At 40.2% G+C, this 25,239-nt stretch overlaps 2 protein-coding genes across 3 annotated transcripts in view; one reads left to right on the top strand and one right to left on the bottom strand.

The window, feature by feature from the left end:
- LOC113027290 (uncharacterized) overlaps positions 1-6,195 on the top strand; it is a 19,287-nt gene extending 13,092 nt beyond the window's left edge. Inside the window, exons 35-50 of the mRNA XM_080304163.1 lie at positions 52-229; positions 321-545; positions 695-864; positions 943-1,013; positions 2,062-2,162; positions 2,274-2,393; positions 2,524-2,661; positions 2,755-2,909; positions 3,036-3,135; positions 3,267-3,502; positions 3,944-4,127; positions 4,249-4,497; positions 4,606-4,785; positions 4,927-4,983; positions 5,568-5,710; positions 5,796-6,195. Coding sequence (XP_080160289.1) covers positions 52-229; positions 321-545; positions 695-864; positions 943-1,013; positions 2,062-2,162; positions 2,274-2,393; positions 2,524-2,661; positions 2,755-2,909; positions 3,036-3,135; positions 3,267-3,502; positions 3,944-4,127; positions 4,249-4,497; positions 4,606-4,785; positions 4,927-4,983; positions 5,568-5,710; positions 5,796-5,840 — 2,352 coding nt within the window. The 3' untranslated portion in view covers positions 5,841-6,195. The remainder of the gene's footprint in view (positions 1-51; positions 230-320; positions 546-694; positions 865-942; positions 1,014-2,061; positions 2,163-2,273; positions 2,394-2,523; positions 2,662-2,754; positions 2,910-3,035; positions 3,136-3,266; positions 3,503-3,943; positions 4,128-4,248; positions 4,498-4,605; positions 4,786-4,926; positions 4,984-5,567; positions 5,711-5,795) is intronic.
- On the bottom strand, positions 6,190-25,239 carry aff1 (AF4/FMR2 family, member 1). 2 transcript variants are annotated; one of them, XM_026173527.2, is made up of 19 exons: positions 24,895-25,239; positions 20,385-20,505; positions 18,686-19,534; positions 16,755-16,796; positions 16,530-16,616; positions 15,841-15,874; positions 14,664-14,721; positions 14,086-14,227; positions 13,110-14,009; positions 12,931-13,019; positions 12,630-12,843; positions 12,414-12,508; positions 12,266-12,329; positions 12,034-12,170; positions 11,229-11,300; positions 10,804-10,897; positions 10,644-10,681; positions 10,332-10,546; positions 6,190-9,197 (listed from the first exon to the last, which is right to left on the bottom strand). In XM_026173527.2, exons 1-19 carry the CDS (start codon positions 24,909-24,911, stop codon positions 9,076-9,078), a joined length of 3,390 nt encoding a protein of 1,129 aa, XP_026029312.2. In that variant the 5' UTR covers positions 24,912-25,239; the 3' UTR covers positions 6,190-9,075. The 2 variants fall into 2 exon arrangements, with proteins under 2 accessions (XP_026029312.2, XP_080160290.1); XM_080304164.1 differs by lacking the exon at positions 24,895-25,239 and adding an exon at positions 24,623-24,860.

The following is a 25,239-nucleotide window of genomic DNA, read 5'->3' as shown; positions in this document are numbered from 1 at the left end:
TATCTGCAAGAGAAGGTCAGTTATTCATTTTCCAGGGGCGATTTATTGCAGCTCTTCCACAACGTGGACTGGTCCTTGAAGAAGAGCTGGGAAGCAGCGCTTGAGGACTGTATCGCCAGAGGTGGTAATCTGGCCAGCATCCACACTCAGGAGGAAGAAGAGTTTCTTGCTCTGTACAGCAAAGGCACTACCAAGTGGATTGGTCTCAGGAGCAACCCAATAGAAGGAGGTGAGCAAAATATATGTATTGCAGACTGGACCCGGTTAAATGGAAGCCAAATAAAGAATAAACCTAAAAAACAACTCCTCCCTTATTGCAGGATATTCTTGGAGCGATGGCACGCCTCTGTCCCACACCAACTGGGGTGACGGGGAGCCAAACAATCACGAGGGTCGGGAGGACTGTGTAGAGATGGTGAGCAACGCGAATGGCACCTACTCGTTGTGGAATGATCTCAACTGTGACGCTCATCAGGATTGGATATGCAAGATTACTAAAGGAAAGGATCCCATCCTTCCCCCTAGGCCCCCATCACCTGAACCAGGTAACTAAGGCACCTGTCGTTTCTCTACAGAGGGATCAAGTCATGAATTTGCTTCCCTTAAGGATAGAGCAATTTTTATATGAATTCAGACCCTCACAAACCCTCACAATGTCTGAGTGTTTGTTTTTTCCTAACGTTTCAAACTTCAGCTCCCGATTGTGGCTCGAACCCCGGCTGGAGGAAGAACAAAAACATCTGCTATTACTACAATGACACTGACATAGTGGACTTCCACACAGCTTTCACACGGTGCTATGCAGAGAAAGCCAGACTTGTGTCCATCCTAAACAGAGAAGAACAAGCATATGTTAACAGCATGGTATGCTTTTTCATCTTTAACTTCATTAGAGATTATTTACTGTGAAAAAATGAGTGATAAGTCTTGCTGCTGTTTCAGGTGGGGACAGGAAAGGTTACTGCAGCCTGGATTGGCATGAGGATGTTTGGCACAGTAGATGGACAATACGTGTAAGTATGTTTCTAAGCAATTGCACCAAAGCAAAGAAATGTTAAACAAATCTTTTTTGTGTCATTTTCTTTTTTCATAGTTCTGATCAGCAGAGTTTCCATTTCACAATATTTAGGGATATTTCATGTCCTTAAAACTGATATTTAATGTAACAGATCAGGACTTCATGCTGAGGGTCCAGGGGAGGGGGAGAGAAAATGTCAGAACAAAATTTGCATAAGCCAGGGCTGTATTACAAATAGCAAAGTTTTACCGTCTTTGGTTTGCTATGTTTTAGTTTTTTTGGTCACATTTATACACAAAAATCAGCCCACAATGAGAATTGCCACAGAAAACATCTTTGTGTCTTTATTCAGCGCTGGGCACTCACAGAGCCCTACAAATTCACAAATTGATTTTCATATATTTTACTTTTTCTCCTTTTATGTACTATAAAATTGGAAAAACTATAAGTTGCCCACAGCTGACTATAAGTCAGATTATATCATCTGACTTCAATAAATATTTGCAACCTCACACAGTATGCAGAAAAAAAATGAGAATGATGCACATATTTACACGTGTGGGACAGCAGGAGTAACTTCATCAACATCAATTGACGTTGATTAGATGAACTTAGATGAACACCACGTGAAACGCCTGATTTATTTAGAGAACAGCTGCCCTAACCTCAAAGATCCCACAGTTTGAATCAAATTATGAAGGAAAAGTTTGCCCTCATACCGGAACATGTTGACTCATCTTTATCTCACTTATCTACAATGCCATACTGATTACAAAGAGAAAAACTTGCATTCAATCTGTGCTGTGTTATTTTTGTTAGTACCCTTATGTTTGACCTAATTTGCTTTGCTGTCGGTATATCGCACTGATGATTATGAGTTCATATATGTGACCATTGTTATCATTGCTCTGGTTAGTAAATTTAGACCAAATTCACTAATTTACTACTGGTTAAAAACATTCAACATACTTTAACAGATTTGAAGATGAGGAAAATCTTTTCTTTTAATGTAAAACTGTAAAATTTCTGTTTTATGTGCTCAGGTGGGTCGACCACTCCCCTATGACATACACTCACTGGGCTCCTGGTGAGCCCAACAATGCTAACGGGGAGGAGCAGTGCGTGCAGATGAACAGACATCAAGGTACTGCACCTTCTGTCAACTGACAATTTAGATCAAATACGCTATTTTTTAACTAATGTGTCTTTATGACTTAACTATAATGATGCGTGCAATATACTCTGACTTGCTAAGGTGGATGGAACGATGCCAACTGTGGTCGGGCTTCAGCAGGTTACGTATGTAAGAAGTTCCCCGGAGATATTCACACTCCGCCTCCACCAACACAGCCCTGGGAGGGCAACTGTCCTGCAGGTAACATACACAGTTTAAATACAAATTTGGTTAAATCACACAGGCTGACTAATGCTGCTGGTTCTTTCACATCAGCTGGAGTATTTTTTCTCTGTTTATTACTCATTACGATTTTCCTCCTCCCCTGTAGGTTGGCTGCGTTTCAACAATAAGTGCTTCATGTTCAAAGGAAAAAAGAATGATATTAAAGGAAACTGGTCATATGCTCGAAGTTGGTGCAGGGAGCAAGGAGGAGACTTGGCAGTCATTGATGACCAGTATGAGAATGGTAAGCTCAGCATATAACCATTAAACAAAACATTATTAGAACAGAGGTTTCCTCCACAGAGACGGCTCTTTACATTTCCGTTCTCTCCTACAGACTTTGTCGCTAGTTACCTGAGGGACCTGGAGCTCCCCACATGGATCGGTCTGTCAGATCTCTTGGTGGAGAATCAGTACGCCTGGAGTGATGGGGTCAGTCCAGTTCTGTACACCAACTGGAATGACAAAGAGCCCAACAATGCGAACGGAGTGGTGAGGACACTTTGCTTCAGATTATCACTAATCGAGTGAAGCAGATGGGAAAGTACTGTAAAGTTGTGGGCTCATAAACAGGGAAAGGACACATTTAGCCTTGACTATTCTTGGTTTGCTCAACAGGAAAACTGTGTGACGATTACTCATAGCCCCCTATTAACTGGCAAATGGAACGATGACAACTGCGACAACAATCACAGCTTCGTCTGCTCCAGAAAGAAATGTTAGTAAACACTCCAGAGATAATTCTTCCTGCTCAGATGCAATTGCATTTCACAGACTACAAAAAACATTTTAAATGCATGCTAGCTTAAACCTTCTTATTAAGTATTTGTCAATCTCCCTAAATATTAGCAAGCAGTATCCAGCCGCCTCCACCCACAAAGAGCCCCTGCCCAGCAGGCTACATCTCATGGTACCTGAACTGTTACAAACTGGTGGAGGAGCCAGCGACCTGGGATTCAGCTCAGGCAGCCTGCAAGGATCAGGGAGGCAATCTGGCCAGCATCGACATGAGCTACGACCAGGCCTTTGTGGCTGGAGCGGTCCTGCAGGGAAAAGCTGATGCCTGGATTGGACTGAAGCGCAAGGTGCTGTTTAGAGAGAAACAGAAAAGTTTAGTTCCAAGTAGAATTCAGAAGAATTCGCATTAAATATGCTACAAATAGAAGAAAAATACTCCAGGAAAGGCACTAATTATAGAAGATGAAAACACCTTATTGCAAGTAAAGATCCTACATTAATAAAAAGTATTGAGAAAATTTTACTAGGAAGATTTACTTTTAAAAAAGTAGACGCATTTCAATTAAACTAGGAATCAAAGGCAGACATCTCTAATATAAAAACTACCAGAGCTACTAAAAAAAACAACAACTGAGTAATCAGTTGTGGATTTAAACCTTCTGTCCTCTCTCACTGGTATTTGTTTTTTTCTGCACTCTTGGAGTCACTTCCTTGATGCTTGTCTAACGGCACTGTGTGATCCATGACAATCTAAACATTTAATCATATGTTGTTGCCTTGTGATGCAGGATGATGGCTCCTACATGTGGACAGATGGTTGGCCAGTTTTTTTCACTCAGTGGGGACCAGGAGAGCCCACTAACATTAAGGATGAGGGCTGTGTGAGTATGCATGCTTCGAGGATGTTCCACGGGACCTGGAATGACACCAAGTGTGACCTAGAGAAACCATACATCTGCAAGAAAACCTCAGGTACAAACTCAATCAGAATTGAACTTTTTTTTTCTTTCTTTTTAATTGCTTTTAGTCAGTTTCTGACTAATTATATATGCTTTCATTTATATAACCTTTAATAATAACACTTGTCTCTCAGAGAAACCTCCAACCACTCCCGCCCCTGGTGATGGGATGTGTCAGCGCTTTGCGATACCCTATGGCAAGTACTGTTACTATGTGTACAGTGGTGATGTCGGCTTCTCTTGGCCGGACTCTGAACACTACTGCCAGGCAGGCAGGATGGAGCTGGTCTCCATTCACAGCAGAGCAGAGGTAGAATTCCTCAAGAGCTTCAACTACAGCAAAAATATGAACCTCTGGATTGGCCTTACCAGGGATAACAACTGTGAGTTTACAAATGGAAAGAAAAAGAGAGAGACTCGTTGCTTTCACAGGGCTATTGTACCAGGGCTTAATTCAGTAAAATGAATCAACTTTTCTTTTAAACCTGCAGTTGGCTGGGCCTGGACAGATGAGACCTCTGTAAGCTTCCTCAACTGGGCTCCCAATGAGCCCAATTCAGCGTTTCACCCAGGGAACATGGCCGAGAACTGTGTGGAGATGTACAAAGACGGACGCTGGAATGACAACAACTGCATGGAGAAGAAAAGTTTTGCTTGCCGCCACCCTCAGTGTAAGCATTTTTCCCATTTCCCTTTTTAGATATTTTAATGCAGCACAGATGTAAGGCAATTTCTGCAGCTTTAATAACGCTTATTGAATTTGGTAATGATAAGCAGTGGAATAACAGGCTCTTTGTAAATCTGTCTTTCAGTTTATCAAACAGATGAGAACAAAAATCCAATTTATCCCACTGAAGCTCCAGCTAACAGTAAGTGACAAATATGGTTGCTTTACAATATAACTTGGTTTTCATGTCAGCAAATAATAATTAAGCCATGCATTTAATAATAAACAAAACAAAACAAAACAAAACCCCCCCCCCAACAATAACAGATCTAAATCAGCTAGTCCTTGTAGAGCAAAATCGCCCATTTGGATTTCTGAGACTTTGGGGACATTTGTGGTCCCCAGATGACAAAAAAAAACTACTTTGGAAACTACTTTAAGTGTGGATTTCAGTTACTAAGTTGGTCATTGTTCATGGCAACCGTTAATAATGTCCCCTGCCACAATCATTAACAAGTGTACTGATCCACTTATTTTATTTAGTACCACACACAGACTAAAGTTTTATTTCCTCTAAAATTTCCCCATCTGCCTTAACCTTATGTTGTCTTTGTTGCCAATTTAACATCCAGACACAACTATTACACAAGTATTGAACATGTTAGAATACTAATAATAGGGTTTAGTGTAAAGCGTCACTGAAATACAATCGCATAGGTATAAGCAAAGTAAGACATTGGAGTGATTCTAGCAGGTTAATATCTCACCTGAGCTGGTTTGTCTCAGACGTAGGGCTGATAGCCGGCATCGTCGTTGCAGTCATTGTGGTCGTCGCCATAATAGTTGGACTGTTCTACGTCTTCAGTGTGCGTGGATATAAACTGAGCACCTTGAGCTTGCCAGCAAAAAGCACCAGTAGAATTGATGTGGTAAGTTTTTAATTAGCCTGTCATGGTTGGATAAACAAATGTATTGATGTCAGTGCTAAAAACTCATGTCATTCTTGTGTTGCAGCCTGCCTTTACCAACCCCAACTTCGTAGGAGAATCGGACACATAAATCGTCGAGCTTTTCACATTAACACTGATATTTTTTGCAAATCAATAACATAGTTTGTTATTTTTATACAATGCAGACTATCCCTGCTCTCAAAGGGCAAGACAGAACATGCAAACTCCACACAGAAAAGCCTCAGTTGGCTGGTGGATTTGAACCCAGAAACATCAGTGCTGCCAGTCAACATGTTGTGATACGCTAATACCATTAAAATATAGTGAGATAACATTTCCCCATTTTTCCACATGCAGCAGTAATGATGTCGATATATAGCCAGTTGCTGTTTTGCAGATTTTATAGCAAAGTGCCAAATTATTCTCTTTTTTTTTTTAAATAAAAACAAACAACCGTGTTTTTATTTCCAGTGTTTATTCATGTCTGTACACTGCAACACAAAAATTTTATTTTATTTTATTTTTAAACATATTTTACAAAATGAAAAACAAACATCCTTCAAAAACCCTTTTTAGACATGTTTCCAGTAAATAATCATTTGGACAAATCTGTTGCGGAGCAACTCATAAATGAAGCACCAACAACCAAAGATAATGAGAATAAAGCCACAGATGAGAAAGTACAAGAACCCAGGAATTCAGAAAACCGATAAAGTTGCACAATTTATAAATCCTGAATGACAAATTTTGCAGTTTCCATTCATGGAGGCATCCAAGGTAAGAAACTGCTGAGGATCTGTACATAAAATGTAATCCCACATTCCATGGCACCAGTGGTCCTTACGTACAAAGAATAATAATTTTATTTATGAGAAAATAAAATTCAGAATACTTTGATCGTTTTTCAGCCCTTATTTAAATCTTGTAACTACACCGAAACGACCAATTTAAAAAGTGAAACTTCCAAAACCCAGTGGCACATATGGCACTAGTCTAAACCAAAGTTTCTTTTTCTGCTTCAATAATTACTCACTGATCATTTCTGTATCCCCCTCCCTGTGTAGGAAACCCCCCCCAAATAAAACTTGTGTAACCAATGTTACCAACCCAAACTGTATTGCTGAGAGCCAAACTTGGAGTAAACAATAACGACTAACACAGTCACGTTGGTCTTGGAAACAGCCCTTCTGCACAATAATGCTCTGAAATTAAGTACAAAATACTCAAAACTCTCATTAGTAAGCCATAGTTTCCCACTGATTAAGTTAAAGTTTGCCAACCAAAGTGTGGGAACACAGATCAAGCTTACTGGTGCAAAAACTGAAGGAAACATTAAATAGCATCACCTTTGTTAATGACTACAACAATCTAGTTTAAAGGCAACACAGACTGACAAACAGGCTCAAAGTGAACCACTACATCCACCATCACAGCCAAAGAAAGACCTTTTTCTTTTGTTTACACAAGGACTTGAAGACACGCCTTTGGTTAAAGGCCAGGTTCACATTTTGCATGCATGGAAATGATCACTGGATATTGAAATGTTTCTTTCTGTTCATGAAGCAATAAAAATGAAAGTGTTAGGGGACAAAATCCACAGTCCTCATTTAGCATAAAAATGCTTTTGCAAGCCAAACTCAATCTGATCTTTTTATTCAAAATTCCCTTTTTCTGTTCAGCCGCATCTCTGGAAGCAGATCCAGTGACCTGTGTTTACATTTGATCTGCATCAAGAGCATATAAGGAAAAATACAAGTTAAAAGCAGTGACGTGTCCACTGAATCTGACCGTATTGGCTTGTAATGACCGATTTCAGCCAGGTCACCTGACTCTACCTTCCTGTTCTTTTAAGCAAGCTCAACAAAAGCTTTAGGCATTAGCAGTGGTATAACAGTAGCACTGTGCTTCCTTTGTCCTGAGGATGTACCATGTTTGGCCAGCTGCACCTCATAACTGCACAAATTGAGATGAGATCAGGTTGCAAGATATTTTCATACCTGGTTGTCTGTGCCAACCATGTGCAACTACAGTACGTCTGTAGAGTCACAAGCAAGAATTTGGTTACACAAGAAGAGCACTGTGAATTGTGTACCTTTTCACAGCCAGCATGGACAGCAGGAATGATCACAGGGACCAGAAACTCAACGTGTGCGTTGCTTTTATTTGACACTTGAACGCTATAGTTTCCACGAGGAGGAGGCCAAAAGTGCAATCTTCTTTGACTTGATGACAGGAATAAAATGAAGTCTGCTTTGGTCTAACAAATTAGGCACTACAATTAAACGGTCCTGCAGCCAGATCACCCCATACCACAACTTCACCATTAAACACGATTCACCAGTGAGTCAGGTACTTCCCAATCATCATTCACACAAAAACAGCATTCCTCACAGGAGCAGAAAGGTAAGACACAAAATGAAATGTTTATAGCTTGAAATCAACAAGACTACACTTGCACCTGATACACAATGGCTTCTGAAAATGCCTGTGCAGATACAGCCCCTCTGAAATAAAGGTTTTTCCAACTCTGCCTCTCAGCTTTGTTCATATGTTAGTTGTACCCCAACATACCTTCATTCATCTGATTGTGATTAATGCATGTGCTCATCATTTAGCCTTCTTATTGCACCTGCACTGTGTTGTCAATCTGACAAAGCCAATTTGAAACAACAGAAAACAGATTCCAATATAGAGGATTTAAAATTAATAAATTAAATGCCAATTTAATGTAACCATCTGGCACTTCTGCAACACACTTCATGGTCTTTAGCAGAAAAAAAAAATCAAAATACAAAAGCCTAAGTTTAACTTTCAGAATGAAACAGATATGAAATAAAATCAACCAGGAAAAGTTGAGACTAAATATCATTTAAGTGCTGCGTTTCCTGACATCAATAACAAAAGTTGGCATAATCAGCATAAAAAAGTAACACCTTTGTGAGTACTTCCACCACAACTGTGTTTATCAGCCAAGTAGGATCAAAGTCCATTTTCAAAAATATCCGATATGCTTCCATTCAAATGCCACTAAGCCCAGATTTGTAAGTATTTTCTGACATCATCTGAAGGTGTGGTTTTCAGCATACGTCCATGTTTTTTAAAGTGTCAGGAAAACAAGGCGACAGGAAGAACAAGAGCATCAGTGTGTGTCGTCTTCTTGATGGGGAATCCAAAATCTAGCCTTTAGAGCATGCATCCGCATCGATACGGTTGACGAGATTAGTCAATGTCCATGCCAAAAATGGCACAAGCCTGAGGGTAAGCTGAGGTTGTGATCAGGGTAAACATAACAACGTGATTTTAAGGCAGTGAGAGGCAGCTTGAAGGTTCACAGGCCTTCGGTGTCATACCTTTTGGCTGTCCAGCCTCAGCCAGTAAATACCTTGTCTTGTGTAGCGGACCATGGAGGTCATATCTGAAGACAGGTTTAAGGGCCCCATAACAGTGTCCAGCTCTGCCAACATACCTGAAACACATGGAAACAAAAGCACGGTAATGCTCCACAAACAAAAACAAGTCCATCCATCCATTTCAGAATCAGAATCAGAATCAGAATGGGTTTATTGCCAGATGTTGAGGTTTACAACATTAGGAATTTGCTGCGGTGCTTCCGCTCATCCTTTTCAGGGTCGCGGGGGGGCGCTGGAGCCTATCCCAGCTGTCATAGGGCAAGAGGCGGGGTACACCCTGGACAGGTCACCAGTCTGTCGCAGGGCCAACACACAGGGACAGACAACCAGTCGCACCAACATTCACACCTAGTGGCAATTTGGATTAATCAATTAACCTATCCCCACAAGCTGCATGTCTTTGGACGGTGGGAGGAAGCCGGAGTACCCGGAGGGAACCCACGCAAACACGGGGAGAACATGCAAACTCCACACAGAAAGACCCCGGCCTGATGGTGGAATTGAACTCAGGACCTTCTTGCTGTGCGGCAACAGTGCTAACCACCGTGCTGCCAAAAACAAATCAGTCAAACAATTTTAATTTGTTAATTCGTTTTTGTTTGTTTGTTTTTTTAAAATAAATGTGATGTAGCACGGTACAAGTTAGTCAGTGATGCATACTGAGAATGTCAGCTGCCCACAGGAACAGCAAAGCAACAGGGCAAGCAAAACAACTGGATCTTTCAATATTTCCTTAGTTTGTCATCTTTACTTTGCAGTTTCTCTCAATATTACCTTAGTTTCGCACACAATTTCCTATGCATAAACTGCAAATAAAAAATACAATTTTTTGTTATGTCCTAAATCCTTGTCAAGCAGATGCCAGCTATGAGGGGAAAACCCTTCTCACTGCAGCTGCACACAACTAAATTTTACTGGCTGACCAACTTTGCATCCTTTGCCTTTGGTGATGGCACATTATGATTGATAAAATGTTTCTTGTAAACCTAGTGGAGTTTATAAAATCAACAGATTAATTGCTTATGAACATCCGACAAGTGACTATTTGCATCATTATTAAAGCACAATAATTAAAGTGTCCTGTGTGGTTAGAAAAGCACAACCAATGTCTTTAAGTCCCTCCACACTACAAACATTCACTGAGCTTTCCAGGTCGTTTTAACCTTCGGTCTCTTTTCCTTTGTTCTTACCGCTGCCTTTACGTGCCAACTCTTCTGCCTGCTCCCAGATGTCATGAGCACTCAAAAACAATGATGTGATGTTGACATAGGTGAAAGTCATTTGTTCAATGGCTTGAGGAACTGCCACAGTACTGCCCACAACCAACCCACTGGCACTGTGGTTAGAGCTAGGACCTGAGGTGGTGGCTGGAGATGGCAGGCAGGTGGACAGGTTGTCTCCCACTCTAAAGGAGAATTGTTTAAAAAAAAAAAATACAGAATGTCTTTACACAGTTGAGAGCAATGTACTCGTTACTGTAATATAGAAAGAAAATGACTTGCCTAGATGTTTGAGGATTGTGTGTTGCCTGAGCAGAGCTCTGTAAGAGAAATTTAATCAGCAAAACAAATATTGACCAGCTCCTGTGCTCATACATCAATGCCATTTTCTACAAGTAATAAGGCAATCTGCCATTACAAGCCATCTCCTTTAAATACTTACACTGAAGTGTTCAGTGAGGGTCTTTGAATACTTTAGTGCAGCTTTGTGTTTGTGTCGAAACATGGCCATTTGCAGGAGAGACTGGCACTTCAAACTACAGGACACACATGACTGTTACTTATAGGTCACATGACTACAAACAAACAACAGAATAATAGTGAATATTATCATCCATCTATTCTACAACTCCTAATTTCTTATTTCTATTTGCTTACGCTTTCTTTGACAACATATTTAGACATGTGAGGAATTGTTTAATAAGAACTTTATGCTGCTACATATCAGTCAGTTTCCAGTGATACAGCCTAACTTCCTGAACTAACGTTACATGAGGAGGCATCAAGACAAACCTTCACAGGTTAATAGGGTCTCAGACATTATAATAAATGGAGAAAACAGCACATTAATCATGATTCAAACCTTACCATAAAACTAGAAAGTCTTTCTCTGGGGGTGGAGCAGAAAGGTCCACTGAGTTTTTAAGTTTCAGCACAAACCTGTGAAATTAGAAAATCAGATCAAGTCATGGATCAAACTCAGAACCAAAATACAAATACCATAGATACACTGTGACAAATGTTTGTCTTCTTCTAGAGAAATATAAATTACTTGCTTGAGTGTCTTGAAAGTTAAAAGGCACATTTTCCCTGCTCTGTACTTGGCAACATGATTTACAGGCATGCGTCTGCTTCCACTATTAATTCACTCATGAATCTATCCTGGTGTCAGGCTTATTACAGGCAATTTTTACTGTGCTAACTAAAACAGCGTTATAAGATGCTTTTGTTTTTCTATAAGGCTCTCATTGGAACATTACAATTTTATATCACACTATGATAGACCGCTTCTGCATCACATTAAAAATTATTTACTTTGAAAGTATTTAGAGTCCAACTTACTTGTGATCTCACATTACTGGCTGATATCAGTCATTTATCTATGTTTTATGTAGCTGATTATAACAGTGGATAAATCTAATTTTTAAAAAGAGTTACATTGTTACATAGTTTGCCCACAACAGGACCGTGTGTTGCAGCTTTGTTCAAACCCTATATCAGATAAAATTCCTATATCAGACAGGCTCCATTTAAAATGTTAACATTTCAGAATAAACTTATCAGAACTGTTAAATGAATCCAAAACCTGGAGCATTTTTACTCTGTAGCTTTGCCATTACAACAACAAAAGTTATAATAGTGCAAACAAGCTCTGATACATGCAGTTTCGTACTTGAGGAGTTCCACAGTCTCTGCAAACATTGTGTAGGAAGACAACAACGTCTGTGGATCTTTTTCCATGGCAATGCCACTCTCAACAAAGAACATGGCAGCATCAAGGTAGTTGAAAGCTTTACTGAGCTTATCCGACTACGGAGAGAGAAACATGTACATATTGGTCATTAGTTAGTTGTATGACTCTGAACTGGATAAAACTTTATAAAATCAAGTTAAAGAAAACCTACCTCTGCATCTGCTTTATGCTTTAGTCTTTTGGCCTCTTTTATGTAATGTTTCACTGGATGTTGTCTGTGAGATAATGTACTAGTGTGAGAGGAGCACCAAAAATGCATAAGCAGGATATTAGCTGACATTACAAGCAATGAATCTTACTTCTCTTCAAATTTGAGCAAGGATCTGTTAGCCACAGCTTCGCTGAGGGGCTGTGATGATGATGTTACAGCAAAGCTGACCTTTGGGGACTTATTCTAGGATTGCAGGGCACATCTTGGTTAAAATTTGAATTCTGCTTATTAAGAGCCAAGTTTTCTGATTAAATTAGAAATCACTTAATCAAATTACTGGTTAAAGGAAAAGAAGGATAATTACCGTTTCAGACTTTGGGTGCTCTGTGGATTTTCCATTGCTCTTCTTGTGTTTATGAGACACCTTTTTCTTTTCTGTTTTCTTACTCGATTCTTGTGTTTTCACCTGGCTCTTGTGAAGCTTTGACTTTTTAGCAGCATCTTCAGATGGTTCAGGGTGCTGACAATCTTTCTTGGCCTTCTTCCGCTGCTGGGCCTCTGCTAGACTGCTTGAACACCTACAGGTGACAAGATCATTGAGGACGGTTCAAGGTACAGTGTAAGATGGTTAAATGATAAAGATCTGACCAATTTAGGGGACCTACTTCAGTTTCACAGAAACTTTTGTCAATGAAGCGTTCTTGTTTTCCAGCTTCTGTTTCTTCCTGGGAAGACCTTTGTTGTCTACCTCAGCCTAGAGAAGAGGACAAACCAGGCAATAAAATAAAAACTTTCCGTGCACATGTATGTTTACTAGAAGAGCACCAAACCTCGTGCTTCTCACATTTTGTGGTTTACTCTTCCTGCTGGTTTTAGTGTGGCTGTGTGTTGCAGAAGTACCACCGCCTACTTTATCTGGATCCGTGACCGGTGCAGATTGTTTTGCAGTGCTGGGAATTCCTTGGTGAATGCCAGAGGTCTGGGGCACTCTTGAGAGCAGACTTAGCTCTATCTTCACCATTAGGGATCTGGGAGTCCTCTCGAGGTCCAGAGAAGCCTTGGCAATACGCCCAGGCTTCTTTAAGTGCTTGTGGGTCGTTTTGTGAGGCATCTTGGTGCCCGTCTGGGAGATGGTCTCTGTGTTGGATTTGCTACAACTGATGCTGACTGGTGGGGCAGGCTGAACAGGGCTTTGGGCGGGGCAGGAGTTAGGAAAATGCTGTGAACTGAGTTTAGTCCTTTTAATGTCTCTTTTACCATTGCTGCCTTCCTTACTTTTTTTGCAGTGTTCTACTTTCGTCTTTACCTTGGGTCTATCTGTGAAACACGGGTATTTTGTTTGAGCTGTTACCGCTTCCTCACATTTCACAGGGGTTGCTGCATCAGTGCGGTCTGGACAACCTCCTTTCACCGATTTTGAGAATTTCTTTGAGCTGTTCACATTAGCAGAGAGAGATTTTTGGCGACTTTGCAGACAACAGTTGTCCTGAGAGCTTTCACTGCTTTGCTGAGAAACTGCGGTGCTGTCTGTGTGGTGAGAAGAAAGCTGAGGCTGAGGCTCCCCAGTAGAGTCAACCACTTGAACGCTGGAGTGTTTGAAGTCTTGAGTGAACTGTTGTTCTTTATGAGATGTGTTCTCAGGAACAAGTACCGCGCTTTGACTTTCACTGCCAGAATTTGGTTGGCTGGACCTGATCCAGTTTCCCAACTGCCAGTCCTCATGGCTCACTGCTGGGGCGTCAGCCTGCAAACACAAGTTGATTTCAGAAAAGGACGAACATAAAGATTCTGTACATGTACATATAAAAGTGAACGGTTACCGCAGTTTTAATTGAGGTGCCAGCTGGGGGCTGAGGTGGCTCCACAGTAGAGTTTTCACTCTCCGAATCTGATCCCGAGCTACTCTCCGATTCACTGGAGCTCATAGACTCTACCCCGCTGGAATGTGCCCCTTCAAATGAACTTCATCAAAAACACACAAACACCGGATCAATATTCAGTTTTTCGCTAGTTAATACATTCGGCAAATATGTACCAGAAAAATAATTGATGAGATAAACAATTCGATAAGTGCACCGTTTTAAAATAAATTTAAAGCCACAAAGACTGAATTAAATCATTAGTTGTTTAAATTAATCTGCTACTTTTTTGATAATAAACCACTTCAGCAATTAACAATTTTTGTTTGCTGCTTTTTCCCCTTTGTAGTAGTAGTAATAGTAATAATAATAATAATAATATTTAAATTAAATAGGACTACTTAAATATGGAGTGATGCAAGTGAAGTCTGTTTAGAAAAATAATTCAATAAATAGGAGAAAACCAGTGATTTCCTTTTGAGTTTAGCATGGTTCTTTGGCTGGCAATTTACATTTCAGCTAACTGCCACGGCACTTACGATGAGGACATCTGTTGGCTGGGATGAGATGACTCGGGAGGTGAGGAGTCATGGTTTCCTGGAAAAAGTAAACAAGAATTAGTACAACAAAATAAACAACAGAAGTTTAAAGTGGTTTTAAGCCTTTGCACTGAAATCTACTGGCAGAGTTTGGATTTTAAAGGTTATGTCTCATATCATGGAATTCATGCACTATATGGATCGTTGGGATGTGTGTACTTTTAACTTGTGTTGGTAAAACACGGCACCCCCCCCATATTTGATGGCAAGTACTTCAACAGCTGGGAGTCACTGGGAGTTACTGAGTAACTGCACATCCGCCTTTGCCAGTAGGACCTGAAAGTTGGTGACATTTAACCAATATGTCTAGCTAAAGGAAGACTTAATACACTGCCTCCACTCACTTTCCCTATAGAACATTTTTCCATCTTTGAGAGAGCACCAGAGTTGTACTTAATTCATTTCATGTAAAAAAGTTGATGGAAAAATCCACTGATATCCAGAAATGTTACATAAATGATACTGATCATGCCCTGTTGTCCTGGGATTCCTACCATTTAAGCATTTATACACTGACATCTACAAACTACCCAAAGCAGGGTGTACATGCGCATGGCACTCTCCAGGCAGGAGCCTACTCCTGCATTACCATATGCCAGACTACACTGTAAAACAGCTCAGAAACCGCTTTAGGAACATTACAAAGGGTGCAAGGCAATGATGCAGTCATCAAGCTCTCCAGATCCCACTCTAACTGAGCAACCTCAAACCACCGGACCCCAAGGGACTTGATGCCAATGTTCAAGTGCCAGACACAATAGTAGACCCTCACAGGTCCTCCATCCATGCCTTGATAGGTCAGAGCTGTTGCTTAAATGAAAGGCATCATAGTGAAAACAATACTAAGTGGAAACTAAGAAGTAAAACACCATTCACTACTTCTCTCATTTAGATAAGATGAAATAAAACTGTGGGTGGTTTCTCAGATCTGTGGCCACAGAACAGAGCCTGTTTAATAGATCACATGACAGAGTCGCCTGCTACCACCATCAACCACAAACATAACAGACTAGCACCTGCTTTGCATTCACTGCCGATTTTTCAAGATAGTATAGAATACAGCATTTCTAACTAAGGTTGCTTGATCTATGACTGAATACTTCTTCGCTTCACTCACTCTGTCCTGGACATGAAGAGGCATGCTTCGCTTCCTGTAAAGACAGATAAAGAAACATGCTAGTGTTAATCAAGGTCATACTTGTACTTGATCTATATCTGCACATTTATGCCCACGTTTAGGCTCAACTGATAAACGCTTTAGCAACAAGACCTATGTTACAGCTTTTAAAGCTTTCTTGTGCTGATTTTAGCGGTCATGAAAAGATTATTCTGAGAAACACAAAAGCAAAGCTAATTTAATCACAGATGTAATCTAACTTGACTTGTGTAACTGAGAAGTTGACCTATGGCTGACACTAGTGAAAGACAAAAATATCCATCCTTGGGGAAGCATAAAAGTGATGTGTAAATTATCTCCTAATGTCTAAGGCCACTGCACAGCTGCATGGACTTATTGCCAGCGTGTGACTCAGTCACACCACAGTACTTGATGTGAATTTGTCAAAATTTGAGGGAGCTTTTGCACGACTATAGTTTAAAAGAAAATAACTTGGCCAATCTGGACTTCATTGAAGACTATAAGATACAAAATACTTTATAGCACCTTAGAAGAATTAAGATTTATTCTGTCTCCTACAGTGACTGACCTCTGCTCAATAATTTCAAGTTTGACAGAAGGAAATAATGAGGCAACCAAGACCCCTGCACTTATATAGACACGTGAAACATAAAATCTGATTTTTTTACCTTGGCTAGGAAAGGGGACTTGGGGGGCTCATCTGTGCTTGGTGTGCATATAGTTTTTAGGAGAGGTGGCCAAGCATGAGCCATTTCCTATAGAGAGAAAAAACAAAGGGATATTTATTGTAGTGTAGTGCATGCTGCATACACTCTCACTGGAGTCCCAACACATTTGTTAATTTCATCCTTTGCCTTTGAATTGAAAATAAGAACGCAAGCAGGTATTTTTACCCTTAAGATGTCCTCCACACATTGAGCTTCATCTGTCTTTGTCTACGGAGAAAAACAAAACGTATTCATTTCTGAAAGTACCCAAAGATCTTTAAACAAAATAAAGATCAGCAAATCTGTCTTCAACATCTCACATCATTAACTCCAAAATTTATAGCCAAGAGACAGCGATAATGCAATAGCTGTCCCTCATCAGCACTGAAAATTGTATAGTTTTCAAAAGTAATAGTAATTAATATTGTTATAAGATAATAAGAAAAAAAAGAATTTCATCTCTGTGCTAGATACAGAAAGACTTCTGCATAAGAGGGTGGAAAATCGTATTTTGTATGTATGACATTTGACTAAACAGTAGGTTGAGGTGTGTGTTTCTGATTAAACATTTAAAATAAGCAACAACTGTCAATACTCTATATCAGGCTACATTAGATAAATACTACAAACACATAAGTCCACATGGTACATTTCTGTTTGTTTTCAGGAGTCTCTCCCAGTTTTTCCTTCTGAATGGATAGTGTTTGAGATAAGGTCAGACTGAATGGGCCCCAGAGCAGTTATGCAAGTTGGTGACAAAGCTCATTTATTGTTCTGCTGAGCCTAGGGGTGAATTTATCACAGGTCACAAAACACAGACTGCTTGCAACATCATACTGTCCACCTGAGAAAGACATGAGCACGTGCTCAAAAGACATTATGTAATATTTACACAGTAAACTTTCAAGACGCATCGTTTTCAGGAGTTTCCATACTCTTGTGATAAATAATGTAGAACTCATCCGATTGTAAAATGAAACAGTGATTACATTGTGTTTCTAACAACAGAACAGTTCATAAGACATCTATAGCCGTATACAGATGAGGCGTTAGTAAGAAATCCAAGTGAGTCACTGCGAAGTTATCTTGCACTGGATTTGTCCCAGCAGCAAATACAGCAGCTTATTCACACAGATTTGCTGCTGCAGGAGGGTAAGGGGGAGGTGCGGAGCAGTGCAGGTGCAAGGGTTGGGTGTATGTTTGTGCGTGTGATAGAGAACAGATGAATAGAGTTCAGCTGGAGTTCTGCCAAATTCTCAAAAAACAAAAAAACGAACAAGATGTTTTCAACGTAGTGAACAATCAAGTAGAATCACCGCAAATTGTGGAGACATTAAAGATAATTTGCCAGTAATACAACTGTATTTGTAATAATGCACATTATTAACAAAACCAAATTCCCTCCAGCTCTGGACTGTTGTGGGCTTAATATCACAAGCTTGACAGAATGAATAGCTTTAAGTGGCAGTAGCTAACCTTGAAATGGTAAGACTTTTTTTTTTTCTTTCATCTTTTACTACCATTTCTGACTTTTCTTTTAAATTAATACTTTGACATTTGTTTTCTGGCAACATTACCACTTGATGATGAATGAATGAACTAGAAATCTTAGCTTGGCATTGAGAGTGAAAAACAAATAACCTTGTTCTTTCTATCGCTAACTGGTAGGTTTCATCTTGTTTGCTTTACACAGGTACAAGTGATAAGGCAAAAAAAAAAAAAAAGCTTAACTTTTACTGGCTGTGTGGCATCTATGCCAAGTTAACCTTCTCCTGGCTCGATACACTCAAACCTATTTATTATTTATAATGCATCCCGAAAAGTGCATTTATCATAGCACCATCATCAACTTGTTTAGGCATTGTTGTTCTGGAAGAGAGAGTGTTGTTAACCCTTAACCCCAACAAAGTTTTGACAGTTGGGCTAGCAACATGGTAGCCCACTGCTAGCAGTTAGTAACAAGAGTATAGGAGGCAAAATTGGATAAAGTGCTATAAATGCATTCCATTTGTGTTTTTTCAAATAAATTAAAGTACTTTGTCATTGTTATTTTACTCAAAAAAAACCCTGCACATTTCACAGTTGCTAAGCTGTAATATCTAAGACAATTAACTCACCTCCAAAAATTGTGGCGCTTTCTTTGTTTTACCCAGGTCAGACTTGCCTATCAACTCTGGCAGTGGTGCATATGGTTCTGGTGAAGGCTTTAGCTCAGGTGACTCTGTGACCAACTGGTCCTGCCCATCCATGGGCCGCACGTATGCTGTTGGCTTCTGGGTCATGACCACACTGGGCTGCTTAGATGACAACAGGAGAGGAAACGTCTGGGAGGGTAGTGCGTTAGTTTTGTTAGCTTCAGGCAGTGATACATCCTTAGGGGATTGTTTAATTTTCAATATGGAAACATCTACATTGCTGGAAGACTCAGAGGCATGGTCTGTGGACCCTTGATATTCATCAACAGTGTCCTTAGTGTCCGTGTCCATGTGATTATGGTCACTGGAATGTAGGAAGGGTAGCGGCTTAACATCGTCAGACTGATCAGACATTTCGTGGTAAAGACTGGCACGGTCCCTGAGGTCTGAGAAGACTTCGTTCTTCTTTTGTTGTTGTTGATGATGTGCTGAGTGGTTAAGCTGACTGCCCTGACTGTGGTTTAAAGGTGGCTTTGAGAAAGTGGATGAATGTCCATGGTGAGTCGGGGAAGTGGTAGTAACTCCTCTCATGGGGTGCAAGGAGTTACTAGAAGGCTCCTTCTGGCTTTGTGTGGACATGGAAAGGACCTGGTTCTGAATTGGAGGTTTGGTTGATTTATCTGTGTTTAACTGACCCTGATCCGACTGTGAGAGGTTTGCATAAGCGGGAGTGGGTATCATCTCAATGGAAAGTGGTGAGGGAGTATCCACATCTTCATAATTGCCCAGCATCCTCTGGATTCGATTGGAAAGTTCATCTCCTTTGTTTGTCTACAAAAAGGATCAACATGTTAATAGAAGGCCTATATTCAGCCTATAAAGCATTTTTCCAAACATAACTGCCCCAAACTCAAAGTCTGTCTGGTTGCGTCTAGTTCACAAACATAATCCATACACAGCTGAGTGTGAAAGAGTGAGGGGTTTTGTGTTCTAGCAAACACAAAACCCCTCAGGCACCAAAGTCCTGGCATATGATATCCTCTAAAATGGACTAAGAAAAGCTGCATAGGTGCTCACACCCAAATACATACAAACCAATAAAGGGAAATTAACAAATAGATATTCAAAAAAAAAAAAAAGTCTTCAGCCACACAGGAGAGGGAGTATTTTGAATGAAAATAAATAAATAAAAAGCTGACCACAAGGCCTTGGCTTTTATCAGGCTACATACAGTCCTTCTCTTTTCACATTCGGAAAAAAAAAACAACAACCAAAAAAACAAAACAAAACTTTATTCTTATTCAATAGTTTTCTAAAAGTTGCTACAATTAGCCATCAATTAAAAATAAGGCAATGGAAAAAACTCTTTTAAATCCTCTTTATAGTGAGTTAGCATGATCAGTAATGTTCACTTTCCAGGAGACCACAGAGTGGTAAAGACTGGGATGCAAAGACTAAAGAAGGAATATCTGGCAGGACTCTTTAAATGCGTATCAAATACACCAGATATTGTATTCACGATGTAAAAACTGCCTAAACCTGTTCTGCACATACTGTCACAATGTCACTCTGTTGCAGTCATTAACATAAAAAAAAAAAAGAAAAAAGAAAAAAAAAGAAAAAAAAGAAAACCTTGCTATACATAACCACAAGAATTAAAACTTGCAGGTGCATGCTTTACCTTGTATGGCTCCCCAAAAAGGGGTACATTCTCAGGCTTAGGTTCTTGGGTTTGGCTGGCTTCTTGGACCCTCTGTTGCCATGCTCGGAGGCGAAGGAGGTGCCTCTCTCCATCGTGTGCACTGCAGAGGATTACAAAGAAAGACAGATGTTAACTGAACTGCTTTTACAAGTATACTAGCTTAACAAAATAGCCAGACACAGAGATTGACAATAAAATGGAAAGCTTACCATCAAACTATGGAGACATGGTTAACTAAATGGTTTAAGACTGTAATGCAGCCCTTATTTGTTTTCTGACATTATTGCTGAAACTGGGTTTGGCTTAAGAGATCCTAAAATTTAGTGACTGCAATTTTAGGGCATCATATCATACTCTTATTTACCCCAGAGGCAGAGCAACAAGGTCTAATGGGAGAAGGTGCCATCCGTCATATCAACAGACATTTGTAATTAGACTCACAGGTGCCCTGAGGATTCACCAAAAACATTCACATCTGTTCTTTCTAGTCCCCAAAGATAACATGCAGCTTTTCAGACATAAAATAGATGATTATAACTAATAGTCTGGATATTCTGTCACTGGCAGAAAGCTTGTTTACAATAATAAATTATACTGTAGAAAAACAGTGTAATGGAAGCATTTCCGAGGAAAATCAATACATGCTACATACTTTGGATATACTCACGCAAACTAAGCATTTAATGTACCTTTTGAAATTTCTGTTTTCTTCCCAAAACAGTGTTATCGTCCTCGCTGAGAGCGGCCCCAGTGGAATGCCTCCATGGCAACAAGTGGAGCAGCAAAAATTTGGGACTAAGCCAAATGCATAAGGCCAAACACCTCTGAAAGCTCAAACCAGTAACAGGCTCTTCCTCAGAAACAGTAAGGGGTAAACAATACAGCTGATTATATTAAAATTACAGGCTAGTCTTTCAAAACAGTCATGAAAGCTTTTGTTCTGAAGATTGTATATGGTGATAACAATGATGCACAAGTGAAACAACCCAAGTATCTTATAGAAAGTAAAAGGCATACAGAAATGTTAAATACCGAATAATCAAAGACAACAGAGCCCGTTTTCCACAGACTTGAATTTAATTTTTATTGATAGCACATCTACAATAAAAATTACCATTAAAAAGATTCTATTAACTGTCTTTTTATACACTTTCTTTTCTGCTAATCCAGCTTAGATTTGAGAATGTAGTTAGAATATTCCATCAGTCAAAAGGTGACAGGTGGGTTACACCTGAGACAGGTCACAGTGCTAACACAGAAGAGATAAATTGGCATATTCCAAGCCTATAGCTGATTTAGAATCACAAGTTCAACTAACATGGTGGGGGAATGCAGACTCCACACAGAAAGACTGCAGCCAGCAAGCAGGTTTGAACCCTAAACCTCCTCGTTATGAGGCGACAGGAGCAAGGACAGCACCACTGTCCACCCTCCACACTGCGGTGTCCAGGTTTATATGTCCAGTGTCTTCAGACCAAGACAGGGGTTTTGGAGTCTGTCAGACTGTGGGAGTAGACACTCAGGCAGCTGAATGATGCCGAAGGCCACAACAACAAAGACCTAACTAGGGAGCCAGCTGGCAGAAAATAAGAGATGTGAGGGACCAGGGCTGTTTAGCAGTGACTGAACTTGACGTGTCCCTTAGCATACTGACAGCAAGGGGGGTGGAGGGGGTCAAAGAAAATAAATAAATAAATAAAATACAGATAACCCTCTGTGGGATCATGTCAACTATGAGTCTGGCTGACTCCTTTGAATTTGGGAGACAGAAGAATGAGAAATCTCTAGCATACAAATGCCAGTCACAGAAGACAAAATACCACAAACTAGGTGACTGCAGGACAAAACAGCAAAATAACAACCTTGCATAATTACCCACAAGAAAGCAGTACCGATACTGAAACGGCAAAAGGACGCAAATTCCACCTACAGTACACACACGCGCGTGCACACATGCATGCACACGCACACATGCATGCACACGCACACATGCACAGTTCGATGAAAGATCTTGCAGTGTCAGTGGTAACACAAATTCAAATCAATTTGAGACAGCGGTCACAAAATCTGAGGGCTCAAATCAGATAAATATAGAAAGACAACAATCCAACCTAGAAAGCGACTCAGTTTTATCAAGTTATCCTGTCAAATGTTACACATACTTCTAATCTGTCTCAAATTTAAGAGAATGCAGAGCCACCTCTATGGCAAAGATACTCAAGTTTCCAAAGATAGTATGAGGTAAAATTACATCTTGAAACTTTGTTGAAAATGGCTGACAGTCAGTGCCATGACTGACCACACTGCTTTGCCTTTGAAGCACTTTTGCCTAATTCTAGATTTATAGCATTCACAAGGTTCTCAGAAAAAGTCATCTTGACCTCAAGTTTAGATGTCAAGATCACCAAGACTCAAACTTGCCTGAGATTTTTAGTAGATAGACCTATGGTATGAATTTGGAGCTCCTGTATGGTCCTATTGCATTTAGAAACTTAGGGTCCCCGCCCCCTGCCCTCCCATCCAGCAGTGTGTTAACAATACCTTATCAGCCTTTTACAACTGAGGGGTTGGAAAAAAAAAAGGGTAAATAAATAAAGGGTAAAAAATGATTACTTATTTCTTACTGTATTGTCTAAAAATGTGGGAAGAGGATTACTACTCATGGTTATATATTTCTTAGATTGATTTTATATTCACTTTTTAATTTTGGTGAGACAAATCAAGTAATTGGAAGATGTCACCGACAGGTCTCCCCATTTTAAAATCATTCCTTCGTCAAAGTCATTATAAGTGGTTTGAGATTTGTGAATTTAAAAGCCATTCACATCACTTCTATTGGCACGGGGGTTGCCAACAGAAGTGCCCCCAGCAGAACCAAAGGATTCCTTCACTGCAGAAGTCTAGCTTTTCACTTTTGTCTTTAAGAATGAACCCATGGCTTTTATTTTCTAGATAAATCAATTATTCTACAAAATAGGCAGTACTTGCGACATTAGTGAACAACTTTCTCTTGCCGTTTTGAAATGATTAATGACCTCTATAAAGAGACTTGGGACATATAGAGAACTTGAGCTGCCAAGCAGGGCAGATATATTTCAAAACCCATCAACCTGATACTGAATACTCACTTAACCCAGCTGTCTCAGCCAATTTACAGACTATTCAACAATATTCCTCTTATTTCAGAAATTATTGAAAGGGGAAAAAACCCCAGCTAAATGGTCATCTGCAGAGGAATGGTTTATTTGAAGAGTTGCAGTCAGGATTTACACTTCATCATCTTGTGGCAACAGTGGACTCCTCTCTATGATTGCCCTGCTAGACCTCAGTGCAGCATTCACTGCCATAGACCACAATATTTTACTATACAGATAAGAACATGACACAGGTATTAAAGGTACTGTGCTGCAGTGGTTCGAAGCAAATCTATCAAACAGTTTGTTCATATAAATGAATCATATAAAAGGCGTTCCACAGGGTTCTGTGCTGGGACCAGTGCTTTCATACATTATAAAAGCTTCACTAGGGCAGTATCCTTAGAAGGCATAGCAAACATTTTCATAGACTACTTGCTTGTAGTTCCCAGGATATTTAAAAGTAAAATGGGATGCAAATCCTTCAGCTTTCAGGACCCTCTTCTGTGGAACCAGCTCTGAGTTTGGGAGACAGACTCCCTGTCTCTCAATACTTTTAAGATTAGGTTTAAAACTTAACATTTTGATAAAGTTTATAGTTTGAGCAAATCGGGTGACCCTGGACCCTCCCTTAGATTTGCTGCAATAGGCCTAGGCTGCTGGGGGCTTACCATGATTCACTGAGCATTTCTTCTAGACTCACCCCTTTTCATTCTCTCACTGCATTTTGCACTCCATCATCAGTTATTATTAAGCTCTTCCTTAATAGTGTGTCTTTTATCTCGTCTCCCTCCCCTCACCCACAACTGGTCGCGGCAGATATATTCAGATATAGTCACACTCACACACACACACACATATATACACGGCGTTTTTTAAGAGCTTTGGACGCCCACATACTTCCGACTCCAGCTGTTTTCCAACTAAATCCAAGTTTTTAAGAAACGACGGCTGAGGTTTGATAATCCGTGAGTTATTAAGCGGTACGTTTTCTCCAAACATGAACGTAAAATGTGCAGTCTGAAAACACAAAACAGCTGCTATAAACACACAAGCCCCGTTAACCCAGCTGCTAAAACTCACACGACCCTGCAGTTTCCAGCTGATTCCACCTCTTCCTCGAAATGCTTACAGAGCTAAAACCCTGCACGGCTTTTAGTTTAACCTGTAAACAAAATAACAATTAACTCTAACATTTCAACAAAGTTTCAAGCTAAACCTGGCCTCAGATAAACCCTTCGGAGCGCTGCCACCGAGCAGGCTGACCTTATCCAACTAATTAACTTACTCCGACGGGTCGGACTGGGAAGCTAGCGTTCAGCTAGTAGCTGCTAGCGTCGGCTGTGTCTGCCTACCTCGGCTGAGATGTCATGGTGCGTCTCACAACAACCAAAGTTGGTTGTCATGCGTCTCTCACAGTCCTCGCCGAGGTCTTCTTCTCACTTGGTCACATTGTTTACCGGTGAAGGTGGGTTGTTAGTTTGAAAACTGTCAGGACGACGTTGTTTAATAGTTGTCTGCTGCCACTACGTGTTTGGGCTTTCCACTCTGTCTGCCTAGTGGATTGTTCTACTCTTCTTAGCCATCCGGGGACCAACCTCAGTTTTATACACTCAAATTTGTTAAAAAAGATTGCTAAAGCTGTCGATTTGCTTTTCTAAGTATATATCGAAAATAAATGTGTCGAAAGAGTCCAATAG

The sequence above is a fragment of the Astatotilapia calliptera genome, chromosome 7, assembly GCF_964374335.1.
Source record: "Astatotilapia calliptera chromosome 7, fAstCal68.1, whole genome shotgun sequence".
NCBI classification, from domain to species: Eukaryota; Metazoa; Chordata; class Actinopteri; order Cichliformes; family Cichlidae; genus Astatotilapia; species Astatotilapia calliptera.
Note: the sequence above shows the minus strand (reverse complement) of the source record. Positions and strands in the feature narration are given on the sequence as shown.

Bases quoted from the DNA above. Each gene is read 5' to 3' on its own strand.
- aff1 (XM_026173527.2), bottom strand. The intron at 14,722-15,840 runs GTGAGTGAAGCG...TACTTTTTCCAG, and splicing joins CTCTTCATGTCCAGGACAGA to GAAACCATGACTCCTCACCT. The intron at 10,898-11,228 runs GTAAGGTTTGAA...TGTGTCCTGTAG, and splicing joins AAAGACTTTCTAGTTTTATG to TTTGAAGTGCCAGTCTCTCC.